The sequence below is a fragment of the Dufourea novaeangliae genome, unplaced genomic scaffold (genome assembly GCF_001272555.1).
Source record: "Dufourea novaeangliae isolate 0120121106 unplaced genomic scaffold, ASM127255v1 scaffold124, whole genome shotgun sequence".
In the NCBI taxonomy this organism is placed as follows: Eukaryota; Metazoa; Arthropoda; class Insecta; order Hymenoptera; family Halictidae; genus Dufourea; species Dufourea novaeangliae.
The window spans coordinates 3,163,377-3,178,095 of record NW_015374010.1 but is presented as its reverse complement, the minus strand read 5'-3'; the positions used below and the strand labels follow the sequence as shown (position 1 = coordinate 3,178,095).

General features: G+C 32.0%; 4 protein-coding genes across 4 annotated transcripts; 3 read left to right on the top strand and 1 right to left on the bottom strand.

Moving 5' to 3' along the window:
- Positions 1-3,070: 3,070 nt before the first annotated feature.
- Positions 3,071-5,158, bottom strand: LOC107188447 (phosphatidylserine decarboxylase proenzyme). Its single transcript, XM_015576742.1, has 5 exons — positions 5,140-5,158; positions 4,813-5,048; positions 4,411-4,644; positions 4,047-4,338; positions 3,071-3,660 (listed from the first exon to the last, which is right to left on the bottom strand). Exons 2-5 carry the CDS (start codon positions 5,014-5,016, stop codon positions 3,254-3,256), a joined length of 1,137 nt encoding a protein of 378 aa, XP_015432228.1. The 5' UTR covers positions 5,017-5,048; positions 5,140-5,158; the 3' UTR covers positions 3,071-3,253.
- A 1,733-nt stretch (positions 5,159-6,891) lies between these two features.
- LOC107188414 (ras-related C3 botulinum toxin substrate 1-like) lies at positions 6,892-8,728 on the top strand. Its single transcript, XM_015576707.1, has 3 exons — positions 6,892-7,351; positions 7,898-8,109; positions 8,207-8,728. Exons 1-3 carry the CDS (start codon positions 7,039-7,041, stop codon positions 8,504-8,506), a joined length of 825 nt encoding a protein of 274 aa, XP_015432193.1. The 5' UTR covers positions 6,892-7,038; the 3' UTR covers positions 8,507-8,728.
- A 3,663-nt stretch (positions 8,729-12,391) lies between these two features.
- On the top strand, positions 12,392-13,427 carry LOC107188424. The gene is made up of 3 exons (XM_015576718.1): positions 12,392-12,837; positions 13,001-13,179; positions 13,263-13,427. Exons 1-3 carry the CDS (start codon positions 12,687-12,689, stop codon positions 13,365-13,367), a joined length of 435 nt encoding a protein of 144 aa, XP_015432204.1. The 5' UTR covers positions 12,392-12,686; the 3' UTR covers positions 13,368-13,427.
- Positions 13,366-14,532, top strand: LOC107188423 (sepiapterin reductase). Its single transcript, XM_015576717.1, has 3 exons — positions 13,366-13,659; positions 13,897-14,210; positions 14,290-14,532. Exons 1-3 carry the CDS (start codon positions 13,425-13,427, stop codon positions 14,530-14,532), a joined length of 792 nt encoding a protein of 263 aa, XP_015432203.1. The 5' UTR covers positions 13,366-13,424.
- Positions 14,533-14,719: the final 187 nt, after the last annotated feature.

Below are 14,719 nucleotides of genomic sequence, written 5' to 3'. Positions count from 1 at the left end.
GATTTCACGTAGTCATAATATTTAATGATTAATCAGATTATGTTTTACCCAACTCTGATCTTGGGCCATCATAATTCTCGGCAGTTCAAGCCATTGTATTTCGCCGGCAACGACGGTCGAGGCAGCCGTAACAAAGATTAGAATCTTGCGTATCGTTATAAGAACAGTTAATACAACGATGAAACATTTTTATTTTTGGTTCTTTGTTCACCATCACGTAACAATGACTGGGTCACTTCGTTCAGTACGCTTCAATGTTTTGAGGAACTGACAAATGAACAAAAATCAATTTTTACAAAAATACAAATTTTATATTATTTTTTATAAAATTCTTGTTAATGAATGCAATATTTTTATATAATATTATACAGTGTCTATTAATGGGTCACGTATGATCTGGCCATTGACTTTCACGTCTTTCATATGAGGGTTAATGGAAATTTTGTTAACATACTGGTAACATTTTTCCGATTAAAATGGGACCAAACACTATAAACAATGGCTCATTTATAATTTATCGGAAACAATCATGAAAGAGAATAAGCTTAACGTGAAGGAAGTAAATATTTATGATCCAAATTACATACAACAGAATGTTTCCAAAATGGTAGTTGAACTCGAAAGGATGTAACTCTAAATGGAAAAATAAGTCGAAAATGTAGAATAAAATTTTTTCGTACGATGCTTCGTTTTCGAGAAAATCGAATTTGAATATTACAATGCGTCTGTTCTATGGCAATCTGTTTCTACTTATACATACGATGAATTTTCAAGTTCGAGTATCTCGAAAACAAAGTGTCATATGAAAAAATTTTATTCTACATTTTCGACTTATTTTTCCATGTAGAGTCACTTCTTCTCGGGTTTTTGATTCGTCATTTCGGAAATACCATGTATATCCGGTGACCCCCATGGCAGTCAACGTAATACGGATGTTCCACAAAATTTTGTACGAATTTAACCATATTAATTGTAGTACGGGACAAAATAGTACAGTATGTTTTATTCTATTAACAATATGGAGGACGTAGATCCTCGAACGAACAAACTTTGCTGTCATATAATTGGCGTGCACAATTTTCTGGCTATAACATTACAATATGTAGAATCATAGGATCTAGGAGTTCCAAAGAGTCTCCAGTGTTACAGAGTACAGAAACTAGAACAGAAGTCAAATGACCCCAAAGTTCCTCATATTATGGTCGTTCGTCTCTGAATAGTTCAAAGTTAATCTTGACCCCATAATCCCTTGTATCCAGAGTCAGGATTCCAATGTGTTCCAAAGTATGTTGCACAATACCTATGTGATCGTACCCGGAAAATTTGAAAATTATAAAGAAAAACACTATATCGTCGTCCTGTATTACAAGATCATCCAAGATTGCTGAAATGGTTCTACAGTCTTTCGTATCCAGATCCCATGTTCGGGAAATATTCCGATCGAGTTATGTAAACTATGACCCCGTTAGTAGACTCTATCAATTTTCATTAATGAAGTAATGCTAATTTCTTGGTATCTACTACAAGATCGTCGGTAATGATCCCACGACGCTATGCCAAGCACATGAGGGTGTCCGAAGGTTCACCTACTTTCTGAAAACATCGATATCGAATTGCCTAGAATCGGGGGACTATATTTGTCGTGAACTACACACAAGCGTTGATCTGAGATTTAGTGTATAACTTTAATTATTTCTTTAATTAGTATTTTTAGGAATGAAACTAATTGGAATAATTGAGATAATTTCAATATCGAAAATTTGAAATATTAAAGTAATTATGAAAAATTGAATTGAAAAAGTTAGTGTTCTTTAAATTAACGATTTACCAGTATGTACTACGTCGGTACGTTAAGTAAATTTCATGGGGGTGAATTTGTTTTAGTCCATTCGAGATTTCATTTGGATTAAACAAAAAATTACAGCTCTACTAAACTTTTCACCGTATTATACATTGAAAAATCGTTTATAATGTATGTACTGCAGTTTAGTAATAATGAAAGCTATTATTCCTACCATTAGGGATTGTTTGTATTGCCCAGTCTACGTTCGAGAGTGTAAAGACACGTATAATGTTCTTCAAATATTCAGTAACATAACGTACAGTCACTTCGTTTGTAAAGTGTCCTCATTGAACACAATGTTACGTTACGCGAAAAGTGGCACAATTTTGCATTTTTTATGCCTCTAATTCCTTTTAATATGGAATAAGTGGTCATTGTTTATCATGTGACCGTTTGGTATTTCTTGGTTTTATTAAATAATATACATTATATTCCTTTTAGTTGAACAATAGAGAACGTGTAATGCAACAGATACTTTACAATGTAATTATATGAATTTGACACTGATGTCACAGTTGTTAGTCTAAATATATGCTGCATGATCAGCTATCTGATTGACAGCTACAACACCGCCGGTGCTGAAAGGCTTCTAAACAGTTTTAGAGGCTTACAGGCAGCTGAACCGAGAAAAGAAAGTGTTTACGCGCGACAAAATCAAGAAGCCTTCGACCATCTAATTTTCACTTACCGAATACACGTAATTTAATTATTTACCTAAAAGTTCGTTACTTTAAACAATTCCACATTTAAGTAGTTTTTAAAAGACAACTGTGTGAGGACATTGAAAAAATGGTTAGTGAAACATTTATTGCACAAATACAATTTATTCATCCTTCTCTTCATTGTATATTATCAGGACCATATACAAAATTGTCTTTGCAAAGTTTGCAGAATTGAATCCTGTGTGCACACGCACTAATATACATTACAGGATTGCTTATTTGAAACATATTTCTAAAAAGTATCACAACATGAAATCATGTACAGACAAGTGTCACACGAGCAATAGTGGTGATTGTGCAACACAACATTTTACATACTTCGATCGAACATGAAAATACCTTTAGTTTACAGCAGCTTCAAAAGTGTACCAAATTGTCACTTTTTGAAGCGATTTTGTATTTATAAATATGTACAGCTCTGATAAAAATAATTCTGATTCTTCAAACATTGAATGATAACTATCTATAATTTTCTATTACTTTCTTTACATTTACAAAGTCTATAAAAGTTTCAAGGGATTGATGTTTTTGAAATTTGGCAATTTATTTGACATTTTCCGTTCATTCCTCGTTGTAATCAATGTTTCGCTAAAGGTGTGTCGACAGCAACAACAATGCCAATAAAGATCAGTCATGCGTCTGCTCTCCAAACGTATTTCCAGCCGAGTGCAACGTGATTTATTAATTGTCATGACGAATGTGCAGGTTTCTCTTCAACAGCAACACTACAGTCGGTTAAAGCTTGACCCATTTTTATTGTCTGACCCACTTGTATGCAGAATTTGAAATCTTTTGGAGCTTCAAACAGCAATACAACAGTAGATCCCATTCTAAATTCGCCAAACAATTCTCCTTTGCTAATACGCGCACACCCTAAACTAGCATCTTTCCAGTGCTTTGCCTCAGGCCACATTAATGTATTTGTTTGCAGTTCTCTATCACAGTAAACTTTTATGGAACCTACGTTCGTGGCTCCGACCGCAGTATAAGCCATGAAACCACCAGCCCATTTTCCAATGTATATCACGCGTTCGTTTAATGAGAATAAATCCGGTAGGTATTTAGCTACCCTTGGATTGACACTTAACAGCTTTCCTGAAAAGTAGGTAAACGTTATGCGTGTACAATTCAATCATAGGTTCTAATATGTATCAAATTAATAACAGGCAAATCTGAATTTAGAACATGAAGAAATTGTTACAATTAACCCTTTTAATTCCATTGACCGATTTAGACCGATTCGATTCATATGCAAAAATGTTTCTGGCCAATATGGGTCGACTATTCGACGCTAGTTTTTAAACAGAAATTTAATTAAATCTCTTTCGATGCTCTTTTATCATTCTGTAGCTTGTTTTTGTTACACAACAATTCCCATAGTATTTCTAACAATGCACGAGCGTCTTATGTCGAGAGCAAAAGGGTTAATAATGCTTTATATAGTATAAAAAAATATAAGATACAGATAAAGTATTATGTACCTTGGAAATGCTTACGAAACTCGATTTCCCAATCAGTTGGACTGTGAAATCTGTGATAATCTCCTGGAGCTAAATAAACTGTTAGTTGATAAAGTTGATTTCTTGGGCTTTTCAGTAGCGACTTTACATAAGCATCATCATCATCTGGTGTTAACCTTTGAGCATCATCCGAAGAACGTGTATTTACATGACCTAAGAAATGCTTAAGATCGTAAGTTACCCCCTTTACTTGTTCTACACGACACGCTGTTACCGGACCAAAATGTAATACTGTTCCATCAGAGGGTGAAACCTGTAATTAATTTCTGCATAAATACAACATTGTTTGCATTATATACTTAACACTGGAATAGAATTTGCATACCATATTTGCCTTATGATCAATAGGTCTTGCATCGCTTTTAAGTGGTCTAACAAAAAAATCGACAAGACTTGGAAAGTCTGATAGGTTTACATCGATTTCATCTAGATTAGCATCAAAAGTCCTTGCATAAAATCCATATAGAGTTGGTCTCAAAACAACTGGCAATTCCAAACTAGCTATCCAGCCCCATATTCTGCTTATCATCCGCAGTGGCAAGTAGTAAGAACATTTCACCTGTGTGAAGAAAAAGTTAAATAGATATTTAGTTCAACTTCTAAGGTGTACTATTTGTGAAGCTAATTCTTAAGTATAATGAAGAGTGAATCTGCTATTACAGATAAATTTACTACGTGCTATTATATTTATTTTTATAGATAAACATGCTATTAGAAAATACTTTACCACAAAAATACTAATTGGTTCATACACATTGCCATTGTTAGTTGGGTATGGATATTTTTGTAAATGCCTCCATTGTAATATTCCTAACAATGACAAAGATATCCCAACAGGAACACTCCATTCCCATTTTACAAAGGAATACCATGAAGTAGCTTTATGATTCGTTGCATTTGAAGCATATCTCCTTGAGAACCTTCGATTCATAGAAATTTTCAGAAATCCCTTTGAATATATATCTGTACAACATTTGTAAGAGTTTCTTCTAAAAGGTATATTATGAATTTATATGAAGATAAACATTGTTATGTGAACAATAAAGTCACAAACCTCACATGTCGAATAAATTTGAAAATTCTATAGGTAGTCATCACAAATGACAATCTTTATCAAAAAGAAGGTATGTTAAATGTATCCTTGCAGTCTTCTTGGGATGTAAGGTTAATTTCAAGTTGACATTAATCCCTACAAGAAATGTATGTGATATAAGTTATGTATCTAAAAAAAATGTGTCAATCATCTTAAAAACGTATTAACTATAAAAGAATTCACGTATTTAGCATTATAAAATTTGATAATAATTTGGATTAATTTAGTCTCTCTTATTAAAAGTACTCACGTTAAATATATGCGTGTTCGTTTGTGTTTAATACACTTTAACGTCCTGTTAATGACAGTAATTTATTAATTACAGTACTATTAATAATTATAAAAATTCGAAACAAAGGAAATAAAGTCGAACAAAAGGCCTTACAAACTTGAGCCAATACAAAAATGTACAAAACTTTAACACTATCTACTTGATAAACGCCATCTACTATTTGAATGATAAATACATACATTGTACATATATGTTATCTTATAAATGTATTTTACATATTTGTTTTTAATAGAGTACATTAATTTCATTGGAATAAATTACGAATTATTAAAAAAATTTATATAATATTTTTTGTAGAGAGGCAGATATTTATACAATTATCATTTACTAATAACGTAGAAAACTATAAATTAATATCTTATTTTATTCATTATGAACATATCCAAAATATCAATTTCGTTTTCCATTATAGTAAATTTTTCTTATTACTTTATTAATATGTTATGACGTACTAATACTTAACGAAAAATACGTAGCGCATATCGTGTCTGAATATGTGTATATACATTCTACTTTAGTGTGTTCAAATGTTTTAATTTAACTTTAAAATATTCCACGAATCTCTTGAAACATTTCTGTATCAAAAAATGTACAATATCATTTCATTTATTGATCTAAAAAATTTTGTTTAAACTACTGTTACCACACAGTATGTAAGTAAATACATATGTGTATACGATTCTACCACCACTCGTGTCCAACGAAAAAGCGTCTCATACTACTTTTTTTTTGTATGCCCGGTTCGTCTACCGGTTTCACTAATTACATGACCACAAACTTAGGATACAAAATTCCAAACTGAAAATTGAGTTTTTCGAAAATTCTAATTGCTGATAAACATCTGTCTAAGTAAACTAGTCATAAAGGTAACCTAATGGAATAGAAAATCAAAACAAATAATATTTCTAAATCATCTACATCGCATGTGTAAGCCCCGCCAATGCTACATATACATACTACATCGCTAACACTCGTAAGAATAAAAGCTGTAATTTCAAACAATAAAGATGTCATTCTGTTGTTAGTCTATAACAATACTTTCAATAGAGGAACCGGCTGTTTATTTTTAGTTATTCTAAATTTACCTGCAGATATCTAAATTTTCATGCATTCGCATTAGAATCATGTACATGCACACTGATGACAAACATGTTTTCCGTGGCCATTAAATAACATGGGAATGAAAGGGTTGATGGGAGGCGCATGGTACCTGTGCCGTCGGTTGGGATCGCCGCAAGAAAAGCGTAATAACAGGTGGCTCCGTGCCGCGGCAGGTGGATCAGTTTCTTTTTTTCTCCCCTTTCTTTTTTTATCTTTCCTGGACAGTGTACGTTCCCCCCATTGTTTTCGAGCGATGCACACAAGTACCTGACAGGGCATATCGGGAGCATCGTGTCCGAAACTCGATCCGTGATCGCGTGAGCTACAAGTGTCCGGCAGAAGGGACGAGAAATATGATGATTCTCTGGAGGAACGTGTCGTGATAGATGCGATTGATTGTGTCCCATCCCTGTGTGAGACAGGTAGAGGTTATAGTCGACGATATTATTCGGTGCAGTGTATGACACATGAAAGCTCGTGTTTCTGGTAAAATAAAGAACGAAATAATGCCGCCGTCATCCCACACGAATTGGACCAAGCCACTGTTGAAAGGTAAACAGACGACGCAGATGCAAATGCAGGCGAAACGGACGACTTGCACGATACAAAATCAGAATACGAACGGCAATGACACGGACCACATTGCTAGTCCGCTTGACCGGAGAATCAAAGTTGTTCTAGTAGGTGATGGTGCCGTTGGAAAGACCAGCCTCGTCGTTTCATATTCGACGAACGGTTTTCCCGGGGAATACGTGCCCACCGCTTTCGATAACTATAATGGTTAGTTGAATATTTAATATACAGTGGTAAGTCTGATCTACGACCGTGATGAATTTAATTCGGAATAACAATGAGACGGTGAGACTTGCTCGATAGTAACTCATAATGGAATTTAATCGTTTTTAGTTATGTAAACATTTTTTTTTGGATGCTGGATAATTAAAATTTCGTTTTAATTTGAACTATTGATTGACGTTCTTCCTATTTATAAAAACTGATAAAGGTTTATCTTCGTGCAATATTTAATCATTATTTTATCGTGTAAATTTAACGAAATCTCATTTTATGTACGAAATAGTATATTATGAGTAAGCTCTAGCTTTTCCCTGTTCTTCACATAATCTTATCTTAATTGTTTATTACAAAAGAAAACTTAGAGTCTGATAATTCTATTAAATTTATAAGATTTAAACGATGAAGTAATACAAAGGAAGAATTAGTAAAACAGCAAATTTGTACAAATTTGATATTCACAATTAATTATTATTGTTAATAATTTTATACAACAAAGTGTGCTTCATGTAATATCGTTTTGATTATTTATAGTGGTAGTTAATGTTGATGGTCAACCATTAAATGTCCAACTGTGCGACACAGCAGGTCAAGACGACTTTGATCCTTTGCGATCATTGTGTTATCCAGAAACAGATGTGTTCCTAGCCTGCTTCAATGTAGTATGCCCATCCTCTTACCATAGTGTAGCATCTCGGTGGATAAACGAAATAAGAAAATATTGTCCAAATGCACCTGTTATTTTGGTAATAACATTACACTAAGTGGTTATAAAAATTATTAGAACATTAAAAATTAAGAATATTAAAGCATAAGTTGAAACAATGACAATGGTAATTTTAGGTAGGCACAAAGAGTGACTTAAGGTCAGACGTACACCTTATGTTACAATTAGCAAGATATGGACAAACACCAATTACAACCACCCAAGGACATCAATTGGCACAAAGAGTAGGTGCTGTAAGTTATGTAGAGACATCTGCATTAACACAACATGATCTTAAAGAAGCATTCGATCAAGCAATAGTCAGTGCTCTTAATACCAGACGAGGTCGTGCTGGTTTATTATATAGGCGTAGGAAACCTCTACCATTGTGGCGCAGATGGTTATGTTGTTGGGAAAGGCCTTCAAGTGGTGCATAATTGCTATAATTCATAGACTCTCTAGAATGTCCTCTGTGATCAACTACGGCTACTTTGTTATCAGAATTTCTTAATCCTTATTAATATTTCATAGATTCATAATTGAATCTTATTAATGGAAACAAAAAAGGTATTTGTATTGTTTTAATTATTTTATTTATTACATTATCAAATACCTTTTTTAATATTGTTTTAATTATTTACAGAAGTAACATAATAGATGTAAACATTTGGCAAACCACATTTTTTTTTTATAACATAAAGTAAATCCACGATCAATGCTCAAAACTCGGAAGCGTGTTGTAATACTTATCGTAGAGGGACACCATTTCTGCACCTGGTAAATTTCGGACCAAGCCTCGGCAGCTCACGTTTGTATTTTACTGGCAATGCCGGTCGGGGAAGCCGAAAAAATTAGAAGCCCGCGTATCTGTGAGCCGACACTAATGCAATGAAGAACTTTTTATATATTGGTGAAATTTTTTAATTAAAATGATGCCAAACATGATATAATTTGGATCATATTTACTTACTTTATGTTAATTCCTTCTCTTTCATTATCGCTTTTGGTAAATTAAAAATAATCCAAATTGTGCCGTGTTTGGTCTTATTTTAATCAGAAAAATTTCACTTATATTTTAATAAAATTTTCGTAACAAAATAGCCAAAAATAAAAAATGTTCTATTATTGCATCAGTGTTGTCATGCCCATACGCGGACTTGTAATCTGTTTTTAACTTCCAAACTTTCAGCCGTCAGCTCGTGAACGGGAGATTACATTACTGACTTGACTGGTTGCATGAAGGAACTCCCCAGTAGTGGGGATGAAGCAGAAGTATTTAGCGTTGAGATCTTTCTGAGCATTTATCTAGAATTTACTGTATTGGTATTCTTATACTGTATAATGAATGTGTTTTCTCTACAAATTCAGGGAGTTTTAGATTCTGATAGCTACGTTGCATGCCGTTCATAAAATTCCTGAAGCCAAACATGGCATAATTTATTGTAATATTAATCATATTTTTGTTACTAGCATGTAATTGGCTACTTGCCGGTTGTGATTTTTCCTTTATCTATAGGGTCATTAATTCTAGAATTTAAATAAGTAATATTATTACTGCGTTATTATTATTACATCACATACAAAATATTTAATCCCACATTTCTTCCATACTGTAAGATATATATCAGGTAAAAGTATTGATGCATCAGATACGAATTTTCAAAATGTTAACCTTTTGCATTCTTATGTAACAATCAAAATAGATGTTATTTATTATTTACATAATATTTAACACGTTGAAGAATTCTCCTATTCAAAGAAGATAGAGTGCAAAGATTTTTAAGTATACAGTAGGGTATGTTACAACGAACCGTTTTTATTATTACAATCAGAATGCTGCAACAGTGCAACGAACGCGGACAAATACGATCGGTCATTCTATCGATTCTCCCAGTCTGCCTTCGTTATCGTGGTAACGAAATAACTGACGACACGAATTTATTAATAAGTTATTGATAATAACAGTCGTGAATAGTATTAAAGCGTCAGTTGTCATCTTTTGCTACTGTTTGTAAAATTACATAGAATATTTCAATGTAAATTCTATCACGAACGAGGTTTTAGAACCAATTAGTTTGTTGCAACATACCCCCTGTACATTGCATTAAAATTACATCATTACACTGTTGCTATGCATATAAATCAAATTAATTATTTAAAAACACATCTGTATATGGTACATATATTTGCATGAATAATTTATCTATTTGCAAATATACATTATTTAAATATAGAATACAGTTACAAAAAAGCAATGAAATTTCATGGGATATTAAACTGTTGAAAATATTAGTAAACACTGTGATCTTAAAATTAAAATTTTCGTCAAGTTATATCATTTTTTTATAAAAAACATTAAAAGATATAAGGCTGTTAGTGAATCTTAAATCTGCTTCCAGTTAATACAATTTCAAAAGTCAAATTGTATTACAAATTTGCTGAATCATACTTTAGACGAACTTGTGTTCTTTAACTGTGACATTGTTAGACTTCCTTTTTAAGTGCTTTTTTTTCAAGCATAAAACTTAGAATAAAAAAAAGGAACTAATAACGCCTAAGAAAATCTTGAATTGCAAGCAATAATCGCATTGTAAAACATCACTTTATTGTATCTAGTTACATTTTTAGAAACATTTTGAAACAATTTTTACAAATAGTTTAAAGCAACTTTTAAAAAAACGAACACGAATATTGTGTTCAAATTTGCAGTTCTGTACATTTAAAATCTGCGCAAAAAATTACACGTATTTATTTATACTTCAGTTTTTATTGTTTCCAGTCTGAATGTGTTTGTCTTGTTAAAGAACAAATATTTTGCTCAAAAGCTTACATTTTACAATTGTACAAGTTATACATATTTTAAATTGTATGTATATGTACTGACAAACTCTGTATGATTTTATGATTCACGAAATTGGTTGTCTTAATTAATTAGATTAGAAATTTTCGTATAATATTAATAGAACCAATGTTCCTGGACCTTTGATATTAATGTGAGAAGTTGAGTATACACTTTTGAAGAAAGAAAAAACTAATAGACAGCATAATGTAGATTTGTATTTAGGATATGATACTCATAGTATCTGTTAAATCATCTTTTAACATTGGAAAGTATGTGCAGGGTCTATTTAGGTGCATTTTTTACAGAGTATATCGTAATAGATGTTAATTGTAATCTGTAAAGAAAATGTATCAAATACCTGGCGTTTACCATGTATTAACAATAATATTCTATGTATAACGTATATTGGTTCTACAGCTATAATAATCGCTATATTAAAACTTTATCATAATTGGATGATTTAAATTGCTTTCAAATTTTTAACTGCATATTCGTGCGAATACATTTTTATATTTTATTTATTAAAAGAAAAAAGATACTTCATGCTACTCATTGATTACCTGGACAATATTATTATTTATGATATACTATGTAATGCAATTTTCCATTGAACCAATAACAATAACCGTTGTACATATAATCATATGATATACCACAGCTATTATACAGATGTAGTATTTAAATGACACACAGTGCATATGTTATGCATACTACGTAGACGAAAATATTTTAGACTAAAAAGGTGTCTGAATGTCGTACTAAATGGTATTAACAGCTGCTTTTACTGTGTAATAAAGTGACCAATATTTTTGTAAACATTTTTTCATATCACTGTATGCTTTTTAACCATATTGAATTGATGTCGATTGTTCTTTAATGTATGAAGTACAAGACTTTATATATTCATAATAAATTATTCATGGAAAGTTTTTTTATGTTGTTGGTAATTTATTAGAGCCCAGAACTTAGTCATCTGCAATTCATCAAGGAAATACAACATTAATTTGTAATCACATTCTTATAGCTAATTCAAAAGCAAATTGAATGACCTATACCTATAATATAATCTAATTTGACAATCATTATGCTTACATATAACTTTATACGCGTATAACATACATATTTTATGTATGTACCTGTCTGCGGCTGTTAAAAATTTAATATAATTATATAGCTTAATATACATATATGAAATTTACGTATTTGAAGTATATTTATGCTGTATAACATGTATTTCATATCTCTCAATAAATAGTTTGTTTTAATTTGACTGTCAAATCAAAATATCAAAATGTTTACATATACTTCATGAACCAAGTACACGACGAGTCCGCACGTCTGACTCTCTGCTCTCATCCTATCATAATATCCAATAATATCTAGGTACTCGTCAGTAATAAGGTGTCAGGCTACCTATTTATACTCATCTGTACTGATCTGTACCAAAGTGTAGTACAGTGTAGTAGTCTGTATGGTCTGTACCTGGTCATATGTAGTGACAAATGTCAGTAAATAGAAAGACCAGAAAATAACCCAACCTGTACCGGCCAATGGAGATATAAATCAAGCTAAATCCAGATACTGCCAGATACATAAATCTACTGACCACGGATGACTACGATGTATAGTAACTTGAATCCGTGCTACATATTGAGTAGTTGAGTAAAGACGAGTAAAGTGAAAGACACTAAGGACGGATACCAGCCAGTCATACTTATGTAAGGATTGATAAACCTTGAATCACTTGAAAAAAGAAAACTGCACATTAAGAGAATATGAAGACAGACATTACGGATCCGTGGTCGGGAGTAGACGTATCAGAAATCAGCGACAAAAATTGTATCAGTCGTTTTGAAGATTCTTTCGTAGAATATCAATCAGAACACTCGAAACTTGCCGATTCGGAGGAATATTTGGAGAAACTTTGTGAGTCGTTTACATTCTTACTTCTTCCCACAAATTTTTTACGTATAAATAATACGACGGTACTTATGCAAATTTTATCTTTGCACAATATAGAAAGTTCTATAAAATATTTTATTAATTACTATTGTAATAACTTTTGTTTTAATGCACATTTCTTATCTAGATACCAGGCTTAGAAGCCTTCAAAAAGGAACATCAAAGAAGGATCTGGTAGCATCATTAGCAGAAGTGAAAGAAGATTGTATTGCTCGTTTAATAACTTCTGGGTGTAAACTTGAAACAGAAGAAGAAACAGAATTAGCTTCAAATCCGTTGATTAGACATATAGCACCTCATTTACAGGTACATAGTTATAAAGGTTCCAATAGATTACAGTGTCTCTTAAATAGAAATATTCAATCTAAAGATGCATATTTATATTTTAGGCTTTAACTGCTACTGAATTAGTTTGTCTTTTAAAAGCAGATGTTCTTCAAGTAGTCACTGAAGCTGAACAAGACAAAGAAATTATAGAAAAATCAACAAATTAGTAAATCAAAATTTGTTGACTAAATATTTCAAATAGTAATATATCAGTTTAAGAAAACATGGCAGTCGAAACATTATCAGGAAAGGTATTTTTCTTGATAACTGGTGCAAGTCGTGGAATTGGAAAACAAATTGCAGTGTCATTTGGTTCAATCTTAGAAGATGGTTCTCATGCTCTTTTGCTGGCAAAAAACTTGACCGCTTTGAAAGAAACTGCTAAAAATATTCCCAGTAATATAACAGTTGACACTGTGAGTGTTGATCTGAGTAAAGCAACAGAGGATGAACTACATAGTAAGTACAGTATACAGATACAGTACCGGACAAATGAATTCAGACAAAGACATCTTTTGTTGTATTTATTGTTATGGTGATGTTACTGAAGTTCTGCCCTGCAGAGTGTTTACGATTATTTCGACGCAAGCTTTCATAAAAGTTACATGGAGCTACCTATTATATTCCATTTCTACTTATTGTCAGCATACATACTTACATGTGTTAGATCAATTTTCAAAATTGTGTACATTTTAGAGATTATAATGCAGTCTCTGAAGGATAAAACACCGGAACAATTCGATCGATTGGTTGTAGTACACAATGTTGGTACAATGGGAGACATTTCTAAAACTACAAACGATATGAGTGATTTAACCACATGGCATAATTATTATGACTTAAATGTTTTTATTCCTGCTATATTGAATGGAGTTGTAATGAAAATATTTAACGAAAACACAAATACTGAAAAAACGGTTGTAAACATTACTTCGTTGTTTGCTATAAAACCAACAAGATATACGGGTTATTATTGTACCGGAAAAGCAGCACGGGAGATGTTCTTTAAGGTAATAAGGTTTGCTTTTATATGTATACATTGCTTATGTATAACTTATTTATGAATTTATTTTATCTTTTAATGTACAGGTGTTTGCTTTAGAAAATCCGCAAGTGAATGTATTAAATTATTCACCGGGTCCTGTTGAAACTGACATGTTACATGAAGTATGCGAGCAACATGCTGATCAAGAAGTTAAGGCACACATGAATGAACTCGTAACTAAAAAAATCGTTTTAACTTGCAAACAAACAGTTACCCGACTTTTAGAGATTCTCAAAGATCATAAATATACGTCAGGTGATCACGTCGACTATTATGACGAATTATAAGTTACGTGTAAATCTGTTGTCTTAAATTCTTCACATTCCAATTCTCACTACTTGAATCTCAATATAAGTAATAATATTTTTATTAAATTGCATAAAAGAATTGGTTAAAGTTGTATACTTTATTTTATACTCTTATTACATTGTATAAATATACAAAATACATGTAATTCAATACTACAATAAAAAG